Genomic DNA, 16,058 nt, shown 5'->3' with positions numbered 1-16,058 from the left:
GACCTAAACTAGCTTAGAAGAGCTGTTTGGTCTCTACTGTTAGAAAGCAATTACCTATCTATAAAGGACAACTTCAAATTTGTTCTCACTGCCCCTTTCAGCTGAGTCTTCAGGCAAAGACCATAAGAGTGGTGAAAAAATGTAGTGGCAAAAAACTAGAGCTTGTAGAATTTCAACCACATACAGAAGGCAGCAAAATCAGCTTACCCATCGAACTGAAATGACATTTTAAATACTTCCTCCTAAACAGCACTGAACAGTTATAAAGCCTCCAGAGCAGTCATAGCTTCAACCAACTGCAGTGACCCTGCAGTGATCCCACCAGTCATACATGCAGGTTGAAATTAACATGGCTTCAGGCATTGGAGTAAATTTCCCCAAGGCTGGTTAGCATGGCTTCAAGAATTCCACAGTTGCTCAAGCCATAATCTGAGACCAACGAACCACTAGGCCCTCAAGAATGGGCAAAAAACTGCTAGTGCAGACTGCGCTGCTTTTGTTGATAGTACCATACTTTCTTTGTAACAGCAGACCTTCCAAAAATGTTTGCACTGCTTTAGCTAATTGGTGTGCAATATGTGGTACTGCATACAACACTTACATGCACTAAAACCAGAACACAGCTCCCGACACAAATAGTAGCCCTCAGAAATACCCCAATTTTACCTCATGTACTATCACACAGCCAAAACTCTACAGTCCGTCAATTTTTTAATAAAAAGTACTGTGCAAGTGTCTGCTTCCAGCATAGCGGCACCGAGGCGAAGCAGGGTGGGAATCGGGAGAGAGAACAAATATGCGCACCAATCATGCTGCTTCAGCCAGGGTCGTCTACTTCACTGTTCTGTGACGTGTGAACTAACCACACAAAACAAAATCAATGGCCAAGTTGCGAAAAACATATGTTTCATGTTCGATCTGCTTCGTAACTGTACTCTGACTGGTGCAAGCGTACAAAGTTCCAAGCATGCCACTTGGCGCCCATTTTGTTTACGGGTAGAATCACAATGGCACTAAACCAAATTAGTACACTGATATGGAGGGTCTTCTGCATTTTTTCGTAACAAATGTAACTGGTTACTTCGGCACACTAGGATGTTTAACACAATTATGTGCTCTTAAGTGATAACACCCTTACTATACGCAGCAAATGAGAACTAGTTGGTCGTAGCTTCTTGCGAATTCGATGCGTAACAGGAGATTACGAGCAGAGGTTAACTCTCACTCATCACGACAGCCAAGCAGACTGCACTCACTCCAGCCCTCGCTCTCGCATGCTTTCTGCTCTGCTAGGTCTTCCGGCACAGCAGCGCCGGCCATTCAACACTCACGTGATACTTTTAAAAAAGTGGCTGACTGTACAGTAGGAATTCTGGGCATGCTAGCAATTATTTTTCTAGCCTAATGAGTTAAAGAATGGGTAAAAAAAGAAAGGACCGCTGATTTAGTGTGGTTATGCCAAATGCAACAAATAGGTGTGCTAGCTCTTCGGTTTCAGTTTTGAGTCTTGCATACTCATTAGCATACAGTCATAACCTACCGCATTATGTGAAAGACCCCCCGGCTTGGATATACAGCCCTACTTTAACGAAGCCATACGAGAGTGCCTGTACGGTCTAGGAGCAGCGTGTCTGAATTGGGATTCATGTCACGGTGGGTACTATTTCCATCTCGAAAGTGCTGCCCAAGTTGGCAGCTCCTGCCAAAGGCTTCAGACAGACAGACACAAACAGATAGACATTGGTGAAGTCAATGAATGGGAGCTCTAGTGCCAGCACACTCAAATTTTCCAAACATACAAAATGCTTGCCTTGAGAAGAAGGCACATAAAGGGACAAGTTGACAATTCCAAGATTGAAGATTCGCCTAAACGTCCACTGGACTAACACCGTTCCCACTATGAGCTGATCAATTCAGCCTAGCTTTGCCCTATTTTAGCAATCCTGGTTAGCATAGTCACTTCAAGGAATCCAAACAGCCTTATTATGTACCAGCCTTCAATATCTCAGCTGGCTTGGTTTCTATACTTAGAGGGGAAGGAGCTCAGCAGCACTCACCTGTTCATTGCCTTTTTCAAAGAAGTAAATATAGTAATTCAGCAGCTCTACAAAGAGCTGCACCTGAACTGAAGAATCCATACATTGTGTAGCAATACGAAGGCCTTTCTTGAGACATTCAACAACTCGTTTGCCATCATGCATCTGAAAGTAAACAAATCATTCACTAAGTTATGCAGAACTGAATGAGAAATAGTATCAATTTCCAGGTATTCACTGCACTCAAGGTGCAAGATTGCCAAGATGTTGGAAAAAAAAAAAAAAAAAAAAGTTAAATTCACATCAAATCTATGTCACAATGGCTTAAAACTAATACCTATATCTGCCTTCTCGTAACAAGTGGCATGTGAAATTCTAAGTGCAACGAAAAAAATTGCCATTCAGAGTATACTTTTGTTGCAAGAAAGCTACAAAATATTGTGCCAAGAGCGGCACATCAGTTTCAAAAGCAGGATCAGCTGAAATGTCTAGTCGGTTCCCAATAATGTTTTCAAATTTACATCCAAAGGTGCTGAGGTGGTCCAAGAGTTAAAAGTTGGAGTTGATCTCTCATCCAGATGCTTTTCATGATAGAGTAAAACCTCATTGATGATATATATTTTTTTTTGATGCACAAAAAACTTATCCAGCACACCGTACATCCAAACTGCCCGATTTTGAAAAATGTAACCGCTAAATGAGGTACAAAAGCATTTACCATTGAGATTTTCACAGCATAAAAGCAGATTATCAATTACAGACATCAAGCATGAACTGGTCCTTTTTTAGCTCTCATAGAATTCAGTGCGTTTTTGCACTGCCCCAAGCGTGGAAGAGATTTAGTAACAAATCAGGTTCGTAGAAGACAATGACGAACCAAGATTGCTTCTTTGGTTTTCTGGATGATTTGCCCCCTTACAACAGTGACATGTTGGCTTACAGTCACCGCGTTTTCACTCATGCTGTGTCCTCCATACCTGGCCCGCTCATCAAGTTGTACTCATCAAGTGGTTTAACTCTATGCCATTAAGGAACCGCAAAGAAGCCACCACAATTCTCCTCGTAAAGTCATGTTTCCGCGGGAACGGCCACCTCGGATGTTGGCTCGTTGGCTGCCTTTGATTCTTTGCCCCTTTTTACCCAGGTATTGCAGAAAACAACTGTAGCGGGTGAGCGCCAATGGTAAGTTTTTCACGTTGTGAGCGCTCGTTAACACTTGTCCGGTTGATCGCAAAGCATATTGTACAACCACAACTTGTTGAAATTTCAAATGTAGTAACCAGCAAATCGTGTTACCTGGGTATATATTAACAGGAGAAAAATAGTGCATCTGTACGGGAGATTTTTTACTGCCCCTCGATTTTGAGCGCATGAAACGTGAAATTGTATGAACTAGGAATGCATCAACAAGGTTTTACTATATAGGCTATATTATATATGGCAAAAAAAGGCAACCAGTTGAGGTGAGCACTTGACCACAAACCTCTTCTCCACCGGACTCCTGGGTCTTGCCTGACCAGAACAGATGCGAACACAGGCCCACACCACGGCACTGGTCAGGTTTTTTGAGCAGCTTGGATGCTGCCAGTGCACACTGTGTGCGCAAAGGCTCGTGGTTTTCTTCAGAGAAGCAGCTGGTCTGTTCCACTGTGCCCATGATCAAAGTTATTGCAGACAGCTGAGCTTTGCTATCAGAGATCTCATCCTCGTAAAGAGAGAAAGCCTAAAGAGATAGCCAAAGAGAAAAAAAGAGAACCCTTTTTTTTGTTTCTGGTTTATGGCAAAAAAAAAAAAAAACCTGCAAAGTTCATTTCATTTGCGTACATAACTGTGGTTTCTTAGGTTAATCCAAAAGGATGACACTTAAATTGATTTAGCTTATACTTTTGCATTCTCATTCATACAGACTCCGGGCGTGGCACACCACCAAGTCCCTTTTTTCCCTTTCTTCTGGGGAAGGGGAGGGGGGCTTCTCAGTGTTTACAAATTCCCGGGCCATCCCCCACTATGCTTTCTTTACAATCTGGTCAGTCAGCCTCAGTGATACTTGTCTTTGCACTACATGCCCTGCCCATGCCCATTTCTTTTTGATTTGGCTAGTATGCCCTTAATTAGCATTTGTTTCCTGGCCAAATCTACTCTCATCCTGTCTCTTAACATTACACCCATAATTTTAATGCAATAGCATTAAAGACCCCATTCACCAAAAATCCGGATTCGAGTTCTATATTTTGTAATCCTGCGCAAGGCATTATTGTACACAGATCACCATTTGAAATTTGCCTACGACCACTAAATAGTTTATAACTGAATTTTCTTTTCGGTTTCAACAGCCGATCGATGACTGTGATGCCAAATTCAAGTCTAGGTCATGTGAGAGATGAAAAACAGTGATATAATCGTTCAACTCTCGTTCAAATTCACTACAACGCTAAAGCCAGCCTGCCTCATGAACAGGAAGCATAGTAAGTGAAGAGTCAGATTATATCGCAGTTTGTTTGGCTTTGATTGTGACGTCACAGCCATCTTTTGGCTACTGAAGCCAAAACTGGTGAGAAAAGAAAATTCAATTATAAATTATTTAGTGGTCGCGAGCAAAAACTGCATGGTGATCCATATACAAGAATGTCTTACACATCATAAATAAGAAAAATGTCATCAAATTTTGGTGTCTATACTCCTTTAAGTGTCCCCCATAATTTTTCCTTTCCATAGCTCACCGAATTGTCAACTCAAGTTGAATCATTTTCGTCAGCCTCCAGGTTTCTGTCTGATAGGCAAGTATCAGCAAGATAGCTGTTATACCCTTTCGCCTTGGTAGATACTCGAGTAATCTCCATTAATACTCATCCTCAACTCTTCCCAGCCAATGAGTCAAAATACCTCTAGTAAACACTCAGTGAATAACAATTGCATTCTTTACAGAGGACAATGGTAGCTACATTGCCAATATAGATACCTTCTACTACTAGGCCACCGTTCTCTTTCTTTATACTTTCTCATATATATTTTTTAATGTGTTACCTTGCACTAACTGACTCTGACAGCTCTGGTGTAGTTTGGCTTATGGGGTTTAACATTCCAAAGCTAATCAGGCTATAAGGGAAGCTTTAGTGAAAAGCTTGTGATAATTCCAGCCAGCTGAGGTTCTTTAACATGTGCTGCCATCGCACAGTACATAGGCACCTCGCATTTTACCTCCATAGAAATGTGGCAGTGTTCCTACAAAGGCGAAACTTTGGTAGCTTTGCTAGCTCTATCCTGTCTGTGGTGTTACAGACTTTAATACTTAAGCGTATCTTAATCAGATATTTCGTCTCCTGAAAGAGCTTATCGGTATCCTGTCTAGCTATCCTAACACCAACTTTTATGGCAGACCCCGTAATGACAGCTGTGAGGCTACTGCTTACTGCTTGAACACTTGGGTCATCGTAACTAACCGGAGCAGCCTCTTCCGTTTAGGGCGGAGCAAAAAGCAAAATAAAGGCAAGCATGTAAAATGCAATCACCTGTGAAATGAATTCATAGGCGACAGTTTCATAGTTTTCAAACTTGATCTGCCCAGCTACTAGGGCCCCTTGTAGGAACAGGCGCAGAGGCAGCTCAGCAAGCTCTGCTTTAATAAGAGCACTGATAGTTTGATGACAAAACTGAAAAATCTTGTTGCATTTCTTCTCCCACTTGTCATCCTGCATGTGAAGAAAAGCAGTCAACACAATGATGGTCAGGGTGGATTTTCCTTGATCATCAATCGTGCATCAGTCCTAATGCCTAATATAGAACAAGCAAAATGTAACACCTGAAAGAAGCACTTCCTACTCATCAGTAATGGCTTCCATTTATATACATTACATAAATTAAAAAAAAAAGTTTTATGGCACTGCTATGCCTCTTGAAGTCCAGCTGCAAGATGGTGGCCTACACTTGAAAATAGCAGGACTAATACACAAGCCATTTTACATGCACAGTACGTGTCATACCTGGTCACTCAAGGAGCGGTACTTGAAAGCCAGCTGATACGACTGGAAGACAAGTGGAGGCAATGTGTAGCGAATGCGCTTGTTGCCTCCACTGCCAAAGTGCTTCCTGGCAGTCATCACGATCTAAAATTAGAAGATGCACACAAAATGGCACTTTTGAAATAATGCACAATATGCAAGCCCTTTCCGTCAAATGCCAATGGTACACACCAGGTACTGTTGGTCGGGTGAGTCTGACACCATCAGGTTTGCAAAACGCCCAACCAGCACCTGCTCTTCCAAGAAGTCCTCTGGGTCTTCCTCTTCGTCTGGCTGATCTGGCTGGTCCTGAACCAGTGGGCTTATCAAGGTCAGCACCTGGTCTGCCTAGGAAAATCAACCAAGGCCACGGAGGTTAACTACTACTTGGCAGCGTCAACTACATAAACCTGCACTTCCTTGGACTTAACCTCTCTTTTTTCATGCTTAAATTTCAGGGCACATGCACCCTGAAAAATGCACCACTTATATTTCCACTATTTCCATACATGGTTTTAGCATTTGTGCAGCTGCTGGACATATAAGTCAGCATTAACAGAGCAGTGCAAAATTGTTTTTGTCTCCAACACTCCACTAACACTCGCACACTTCACATACTGTGTAACTACCCACACACTCAACCTGAGTATATACCTTAAGTACCTTTGTGTTTCTCGTGCAAAAAGAAAAACAAAGTAACGTCATTCCCTCAGCATGTAACCTTCTCCTACATCATTCTTTGTGGTTGGTGCCTGAACATGCTTAAAAGTTTGAATAAACATATTACTGACTGCATTAAAACCTTTATAAGCCACATTCCACACTCAATAAGTATTGTTCAGGCCAAATCTGATACTGACAAATAAAAACTACATTAAATTTGTGCACAAATGCCATCTTTGGCCCAAAATAAGGTGACGAAAAATTTTTGAAAACTGCAAAAGGGTTCAGTGAAAAAGCTCTGTTTTGGTGGTTAAATGTTTTGTTTTATTATTATTATTACTATTAGTATTACTTCTTGAAAGTGTAAAATGGCAAAGTGTGCCCTGGAGAGAAATAAACAGCTTGCACAAGCTTTACTGCAGGCAACGCCATGCTTTGAAGCATCAGATGCTTGAAAATTAAATTTGCACCTCTCACAGCCACAGCGAGTACTTTAACAGTTTTTTTTTTAATAAATTCCCAATAATTTCTGGCTCAGATTTCTTTATATGCGAATGAGCAACAATCAAGGTTGTGCAGTTCAGAAAATAAAGCTTTTTTTCCCCCCCTTTACACTGCACATGTCCCTCTACTAAATTGAACAGAAAATCACTATTACCCCGAAAAAGAATTTCACAGGTGGCAATGTTCCACTAGTTTCTCAAGTAATAGGTTCTCTGACTCAAAAAGAAATTAAAATGCACAGAGCCAAATAAACTTCCCATACATAGGACGTACCAACGCAGGCGAGCTGAAGCCATACTGCCAACTCTACTATGACACATGGTACAGTGATCTGTAGTCATGTCAGAAGGTTTATGTATGGCCTAAAAATGTCCTGCATGAAGAGACATTGCCAACTCAAACTGAAAGTGACGTAAAAACATCAAATGAAAGGCAAAATGAACACGGAAACAAAACATACAATGAGATCTGTGCTAATAAAAAACATTTGCTTCTAGGTACCACCATAAAAGAGCGTGCTTTAAGGAATTCCCACACTTCGCAAACTGTGTAAATACCCGCACACTCAACCTGAACATATGCCTCAAGTACCTTCATGTTTCTCCTGCAAAAAGAAAAAACAAACAAAAACATTTACAGCAATAATGATTTCTGTTCATGCTTCTAAAGCGGTAGATAATATTTCTAAAGAATTGATCACATTATTCTTTAAATCTAAGCTATGTACGAGTAAAAAGAAGTGCAATGTGGGCAGCAAGGTGTGAAATTTTGCACCCTTCTGAAGATAGACATTTACAGGGAGGTGCTGCCGTCTTCTAGAATCTACAAGAAGTATTAAATATTGTCTATGCTACCATCTTGCAAAGGAAAACTGACTATGACTGTCGTGTTGCGCACTGTTTGCGGTGACTTGCCCCTCGTGGTTTCAGTTCCTCCGCGTGATCACAACGCTAGCGGAGGCCTGTGAAGTCTTTTTATCTTTGTTGGTGCTCTCTCAGCTTATCGACACTCACGGGGTGTCATTGCTCTCCCGTTCAGCTGGTGTTATTGATGCTATGACTAATACTCTCTCTATATATTTTTTATCTATCCAGATTTTCACAATTTTGTTTGCTTAAAATCGGCAACAAAAAATTTGACACCGGGGGTAAATTTTTTTTTCAAAAATGTGCGACACTCAAAGGGTTAATATGAGACTTCTAATTTTCCTACTGCTTCACTCTAGGTGCTTTTCATAAACGCAGTTTGAATAGTTTACAGTGTCCAGCACCCTGCATAATATTCAATGACCACTGATTCCCATGCAAGGCAGTAGCGTGAGTGAATGGCCTTCAAAAAAGTTGTAGCCACAGAATTATGGACATTCAGGAAGGCATGAGTGACAGAGGTATTAAAATAATAAGTATTAATTCTTTATTTACCTTGCCTACTAAGCATTGTTAGCCCTCTAACAAATTTTCAGCCTTCTATGTTGTATATGGACACACTGCATCATCTGACTTGCAATTAGAAAATTGAAGTTTCGTTTTCAATGTACAGACAAACCTCGATATAACAAACACTGCTATATGAATTACTTCCGCATCAAACTTTTCTTGAATATTTTTAACAACCCATGTTATTTTCACTTTAAATATTGAATGTGATTTGACATGAAACACATCGCACTCCCAGCGTCAAGTGATGCTCGCTCAGATCACAGGTGGCAGGCTTTGCTGCAGTACACAAGTCACTGGTGCGGTGCGGCTCACCGCCAAAGAAGATACCGCCAGTGGCATGGATGGTTGTTAACCCGGTGGTCAGCATGAGTATGCCTTTCAAGTGAGTCTACAGCATCGTGGACAGTTGTAGCCATCATGCATTCATATCAGCTGTCGCAGAGGTGAAAACAGTGGCAATCCCTAGCAAGAATTACCCAAGTTTCCGTCCCTTCAGTGATTAAATCAGGCTGCTTTCCCAAACTTTGCTTGCAAAATTCTGTATTACAAAATTTTGGCTATATTGAACTATTTTGCTATAACAAGATTCAACTGCAGGTTTCTTTTTTTCTCTCAAGACACCATTTCTTTAATATGCTCTGAAAATGAGATCAAAGATGACATCAGAGATGAAAACAAGAATAGCCAGCTCAAAAACGATGCTAATTTTACTTTGTCTGCAGTTGATTTTATGACAACCCCAGCAGCAGCGAGTCTGAAAATGTTGCCATTACCATCAGATCTCTTATGATAGCGATGACTCAAACCAGCATAGAACACTGACGACTGCATGCTGGTTAGTTTCATTTTCACTGCTGGCCTTGTTTTGAGTGTCCATTTATTATGTATGAAAATTAATGTTCAAGACAGAAATTTTGTTTCTTTTACAGAAAGCAGCCAATAAAAGACTCAACATCTATAGTATATTTCAGAAAAAAAATTTTTTTTTAGGCACAAGTGTATTTTCACAACCTCAATTTTTTTTTTTTTTGTAAGATCTTGTTTTTGGTGATTAATATTTTCATTGCAACATATATTTTGTTGTTCTAACTAATACACCTAAAAAGCACATTTACTTCCATTTTGTGTGTTGCTTAGAATTTTCAATTAAATAGCTGTCCCAGGCATGCATGCACACACGCACACAGACTACCAAAACCTATAAAAAGCTGTCCATATGGTAAGGAAAGAGAAACTGAATTAGAACTAATCAACAGGTATATTTCAAGCCCTGAAAGCTACTACAGTAATTGTCTGAGTTATGGGATTTCTATAGGACAACACAATCAATTTAAACTGGGTGCCCTGAAAGCACGCTGCCTTTTTGTATTAAGAGGCCAGAAGCTATGAACGAAGTGTGACCACATGTTCGGCATTCTGGCTCTATGAAAACGCAGTTACAATGGCCAGGATCAAACCAGGACCCTGTGCTTGACAGAAGTCGCTGGCGACGAGTTAACATGCAAAGTGCAAATACCTGTTCTGGTGTTGGAATCAGTGTGTCATTCTCGAGAGCACTGTTAACCAGGAAACTGGCCATCACTTTGCGGCCACGGTAGTCACAAAGCTGCAGCAGGCTACCGAAGTGGCCGAGTTGCAAAATTGTCAGCAAATCACTGTACGACTGCACAGGAATTTTGAGAAGCCGCACCAGCTCTTTTCCAACAGGTTTAGACAGCTCCACCCTTGAAAAAAAGAAAAAAAAAGTGACCGTTTAACTTTTCTCATTCTTGGAGCCAAATAGATTTAACACAAAAGCTCAGCGCGCACAATAGTGTACCCCGTGCTTTAACCTTTGCACTTCTATGAACAAGTACTCTACATGATAATGGATCATAATATAAACATGCCCTGTGACAAGTTGTGCTCTTCCTGCATTTAAGATCCACCTCACAGGTACCTAGTGATGACGTAGACATATTTTGCCTGAGTGTGCAAAGGTATGTAGGAAGAGATGTGCTCTGCTGCTTCCGTAAAAAACAGAAAAGGTGTACAGGTTCATTTAGGTAATGATAAAACTATTTCAAGTGAAGGCTAGAGCAGAATTATTGACTTTGCAGATAAAAAGGCCCTCCTGGATCCTACCTGAGAATTATCTTCCACTATTGCATGCGCTGGCCATACGCTACATGTACCCCCTGCCATTTTTTAAATCAAGAAACAAATACAGTAAAACCTCGTTGATAGGTTTTTCCTAATAAAGGCAGGAAAAAGTATTATCCGGCAAAATGTATGATCAGAACTGCCCGATTTTGAAAATTTTAATGGCTGAATGAGGTACAAAGGCATTTAGAATTAAGGCTTTCCCTGCATAAAAGTGTAGAATTTACAGACACCAAGTATGCACAACTCCTTTCTTTAGCTCTTGCAGAATTCAGTCCATGTTTGTGTTGTCTAAGCACTGAGGAGATTTAGAAATATGCAGCAAATCTCAGGAGATACGAATCCAGTTGATACAAATTTTGGGATGATACGAATTCGCGAAATTCTCCGGCCAGAGTGCACTGTGTACAATGCGAAAAATTTAGGATGTTCCAAACACTCTCCCGCGCCACTACGGATGATACAAACATGCGAACTGAGATGGCAACCTCGAGCACTATGCACTGCCCGCACATCGCTGACTACGCGATCGCTAGCCGCGCTGTGTGCACGCATCACGAGCAGTTTGCAGTGACGAATGGTCCGCACCTCGCCGACGTCGCGACTGTCTGTTGGCTCATGTCACGAAAAGCTTTCAGTGGCGCAAGGCCCCCAAACCGCAGACATCGCAACCGCACAGTTGGCAGCGGCGTACATGGCAGACACATACGGACTCGCGCGTTGCTGATTCTGCGATCGCTATCCACAAGCAGTATGCGGCGCCACGTGGCTTGCATGTCGCCATCTCCTATCATGCTGTACGCGCTGCGAGAAGTACGCGGAGGCGGGCAGACTGCACATTGCCGGCATCGCGATCGTTTTCCAAGCAGAGAAATGTTTGCAGCTGCGCGCGGCTGTAAGTAGTAGTCGATGACGTGCGCGTGCACGGGCCACGTATAGTAGACTTTGCAACCCCTAGTCACGCTGTACGCATCGCGAGCAGTCTGCGACGCCGCGCAGCTGACTGCTCTCTTGTCGTGCTATATGCGCCACGAGAAATCTGCGGAGATACGGGCCGCCTGTCGCGCTGCGTGTGCTGCGAATGGCAGCTGTGACCACGCGACCATAATAAACCTTCTCGCATATAAACAGATCCGCGAGACTGCCTTTCCCATGCTTCTGCATGTATTTATTTTATTTTGTTTTGATGATACGAATGTTCAGATGATACAAATTTTTTCGAGACTTCGTGAGATTAGTATCACCGAGGTTCTACTGTATCTGGTTTGTAGAAAGCAATGACAAGCCAAAATAACTTCCTTGGTTGTTTCCCCTTGCATCAACCCTTACATCACAGACATGTGGAAAGCCTGTTAACATGATGGCTTACAGTCACCGCATTTTTGCTCATGCTGCGTCCCCCCAGACCTGGCCTGCTTGTATGCAAGTGAATAGTTGTAGTTATCAAATGGTTCACCCCTATGCCCCTAAGGCACTGCAAAAAGCCACCACATTTAACCTCATGACGTCGTGCTTCCACGGTAATGAGCACCTCATATGTTGGCTTTCTTTGATGCTTTGCCCCTTTGCACCCAGGGACTGCAGAAAAGCAACTTTGACGGGTGAGCCACACTATTGGTGTGCGCCGCTGATCAGTTTTTCATGTCGTGAGAGCTCATCAGCACATGTCTTTTGATCGCAAAGCGTATTATATGTCCACAATTCGTTGAAATTTCTAACATAGTTACCGAGAAACCGTTTTATTCGGGTATATATCAACGAGGTTTTACTATACACTACACAGTGTCAACAGTGGTGCATAGTAGTGAGAGCCTTTTTGTTTTGATTGGGTTACAGTTGCTTTCACTCAGCTAGGTTTTTAGTTTTTCAGAAAAGCAAAACTGCCCCTACTCTTACTGTAAAAGCCCTGTTATCACCCCTCTTTTACATGCAGTGCGCACCTGTGAGCACTAAGCACTACATTCACATCACAAATGCCTTGGCTGCCAATTGTGGACTGTGTACTGTGAAAACCAAGAGATGGGAGCACTCTTGTTACTGAACCAGCTTGAGTGGATACATATGCACACAAATGTGTCTGGCTTCATTAAATTATATTTGGGAATTCATAACTCCCTGATTACATCTTCAGAATTCCCTTCAGCTAGAAATATATTTCCTGCGAATGTATTTCCTGCGCCTGTATATGAACTTTGTTTCTTGACAATACATAATTCAGATGCGGTAGCTATTTTACAAGACCCTATCAGATTTATACAGTCGAACCCCCGCGATAATAAAATCCTAAGACTACGAAATTCTCGCCGCAACGAAATATCTTCAAATCGCCGGCAAGTGCCCATAAGAATTAATGCATTTTATATCTCTCGGCAATGAAATGTTTTTGCACAGCAATCCCGCAATAACGAAATTGGCTGCAACGTCGGTTCACATGTTATCTGCCAGACTAAGACTAAAAGTGTTAAAAAAATGTTAAAATGCATTTTCTGTGCACTCAAATTGCTTAAACACTTGAACTTCTGCCACGGCACGCTTGCGTGGCTGTCACCATTTTTGTATACGAATATTGGCGCCCTGCAACTTTGAGCAGTGCATGTGTGTGTATGCGCGTGCGTGTGTGTGGCAATCGACAGGTTTCTGTTAGACTGAAAAGATCCCTATCGCCGATGAGTTTGTAATTTTGTGCAGCTCGCTTTCTACCATTTTGAAAAGCAAGGCTGCTATTCTCTGAGCGCTCGAGAATGGTGCTCGTGTGCAGAACAAAACAGTAACAGCTGCTGCCTTCCTGGATGTCGACAAGGCAGATTTTGCCTGGTTTTGCAAACCGCATGCGAACAAACTGCCACTGTCTGGCAAAGTGCTTCAGCAGAAGGCACTGGACTTCGCTTGTATACTCGAACATGACCAGTTTAGAGCTAGCACACACTGGTTGAGCCACTTTAAAGCCCGCCACGACATTGTGGCGAAGGTAATTTCTGGAGAAACAGCAGGCGTTGACCCGATGGCAACATTGTAGATGTCAGAGGGCTTGTACTGAGCTAGTATTCCTCTGTTAGTAAGCAGCCATGACAATGCAGAACAGTCTGGCTTGTTTTATCAATTGCTTCCTTCAAGGACCCTGGACTTGAAAGGCCAGAAATGCTACGGAGGAAAGCACAGCAAGCAGCGAGTGACAATTTTGTTGTTCTCGAATGTGGACAGCACCGATAAACGGCTACTTCTTTTCATCGGCCGGAGCAAGAAGCCCCGCTGCTTCAAGTGGAACCGCATGCTGCCCATCCATACACTGCAAACTACAAGGCTTGGATGACCCGATCTATATTTCCGGCTGGCTCTAGGCCTTCGATGCAGACATGTGAAAGGCAGGCAGGTTAGTAGGCCTTTTTTCAGACAACTGTAGCACCCATCACATTGAGGAGATAGAGCTCACAAATGTGCGGTGTTTTTTCCCCCACCAAACTGCGCACTTCCGTTCTACAGCCGCTTGACCAAAGCAACATACAGAGTGTACAGAGTGTTAAGTGTGCCTACAGAGAGAAGCTTATCCAGTGTCTTCTACTGAACCTCAGCCTCAAGCGTCCCACCGACGTGGAGTTGTCATGGCCCCTGAGATGCTGACCACTGCATGGGTTGCGACGTCTCCAGCCTTGACTGAAACACGCAAGATTCGCTAGCACTCAGGCATCACATGCGGATTCAGATTCGGCGTGCAGATGAAGATTTGCACGAAGGAACCCTTGACAATGATACTGCTGCCATCGCGGTGCCTCAATCGCTGACCAAAACATGGGGTGCAATTTGTGTCGTCGACATTACACCCCAGATGGCCTGAGTGTGGATGAGTTTCTTCGAGCGGATGACGATGTAGTTGTCCACGAAGAAATGACCGACGAAGCTACCATCAGCATGTGCGAAGACGATGATCTTGAGAAAAGGCAAACCCACAAAACATTTTGGATGCCTTTGACACTATTTGCTCATACCTAGGTGCGCACGACGATGACATCGCAATGGACCACTTTTTGCAATGTGAAAACACCAGTGAAACTGTTGCAAGGAAAGGCTCGGAGGGCAAGCTAACAGACTTTAGGAAGTAAATTTTCGTTTTGCGGGCTGTTTTCGTATCTTTTCTGTCTTGCCTCATTCTCATGGTAACGAAATTCTCACAATAGTGAATTTTTTCGCTTTCCATGCCAATTTCATTATAGCGGGTTTTGACTGCATCACCATTCCGCACAGCATATTTCAGCTGAACATGAAAGCAAGCATTGTTTCTAACATACCTGGTTATGCCCAGCTTGGTAAAGATTTCCTCAGTTGTTTGGAGAACTTTGTCCACATAGTCCACTCTTTCTCGATAGCACTTCAGGGCCAGGTGAATTAAGGAGACTTGCAAGGACACAATGTCTTCTGTTGGCATGTCTTGCCTCATCTTAGATAAAAAGATTTCACACATTTTGGTCCCTTTTGCTATCAGAAAGACCAGAAACACTCCTTTTTCTGTGCAACCTCAACATTTCCCCAGCAAGGCTGCAGCAGCCTTTAGATTAAACATGACTTAGTCATGACAAAAAAAAAAAGGGTAGATGTGTTTTGTTTTTTTAAATTGTGCTTCAACAAGATTTCACAATTGCCTCACATTTTTATTGACGGTGTGCAAACAAATACTGAAATTTTTGAAGACAAAGAAAATAATACCTATGAATAGTGAATATCCATTTAGTATAAAAAAAATTTAAGATAAATAGGCAAACATTGTTGCCCTCATTTTAATTTTTTTCAGAATACCGTATGGTCTCTGCAACTGAAATAAACAAAGCTGCCTCAGCATCATGCACACACACACAAAAAAAACTAAATCATACATGCACCAGGTGCCAGTTGGAGATAGTAACAAAATATAGCAGCAGATTGCTGTTCTCATGCTTGTTTATAGAGGAATGAAGCTACTCGTCTAGCTCAGGTCTGCCATCACTGCAGATGATAGAGCTTGCAGGGAGGTCACTGCATGCATGTGTTCCCAAGTTTTCTCAAATTATTTGCACATGTTTTTCTTCAAAAAGGCAACTAAAAAGCCACACTTTGAAAAATTGCACTGTTACAGCTAGCAGCCCACGAAAAAGAAATAGAGCCTCTAAAAAGAGGAAACTTTCTTATAGCATGAAAACTGATGGCATATACACAACACGTATTTTAACGCAAATATTGGGGCGAGTTGGTAAGAATACATAGCCAAAGCGAGCACGCTAAACATGAACAGAGAGAATATAGGGATG

The 16,058-nt window shown here is 42.2% G+C and overlaps 1 protein-coding gene across 1 annotated transcript in view; it reads right to left on the bottom strand.

The window, feature by feature from the left end:
• Vps35 (Vacuolar protein sorting 35) overlaps positions 1-16,058 on the bottom strand; it is a 48,042-nt gene that overhangs the window by 10,571 nt on the left and 21,413 nt on the right. The window contains exons 9-15 of the mRNA XM_084590515.1: positions 15,066-15,214; positions 10,157-10,364; positions 6,227-6,382; positions 6,017-6,139; positions 5,546-5,725; positions 3,520-3,759; positions 2,058-2,201 (exon numbers count right to left, since the gene is read on the bottom strand). Of these exons, the coding sequence (XP_084446641.1) occupies positions 2,058-2,201; positions 3,520-3,759; positions 5,546-5,725; positions 6,017-6,139; positions 6,227-6,382; positions 10,157-10,364; positions 15,066-15,214 (1,200 nt within the window). The remainder of the gene's footprint in view (positions 1-2,057; positions 2,202-3,519; positions 3,760-5,545; positions 5,726-6,016; positions 6,140-6,226; positions 6,383-10,156; positions 10,365-15,065; positions 15,215-16,058) is intronic.

This window comes from Amblyomma maculatum, chromosome 1 (assembly GCF_055883805.1).
Source record: "Amblyomma maculatum isolate TAMU_Amacu chromosome 1, ASM5588380v1, whole genome shotgun sequence".
Classification (NCBI taxonomy): Eukaryota; Metazoa; Arthropoda; class Arachnida; order Ixodida; family Ixodidae; genus Amblyomma; species Amblyomma maculatum.
The sequence above is the reverse complement of the archived record's forward strand: the minus strand, read 5'-3'. Positions and strand labels throughout refer to the sequence as shown.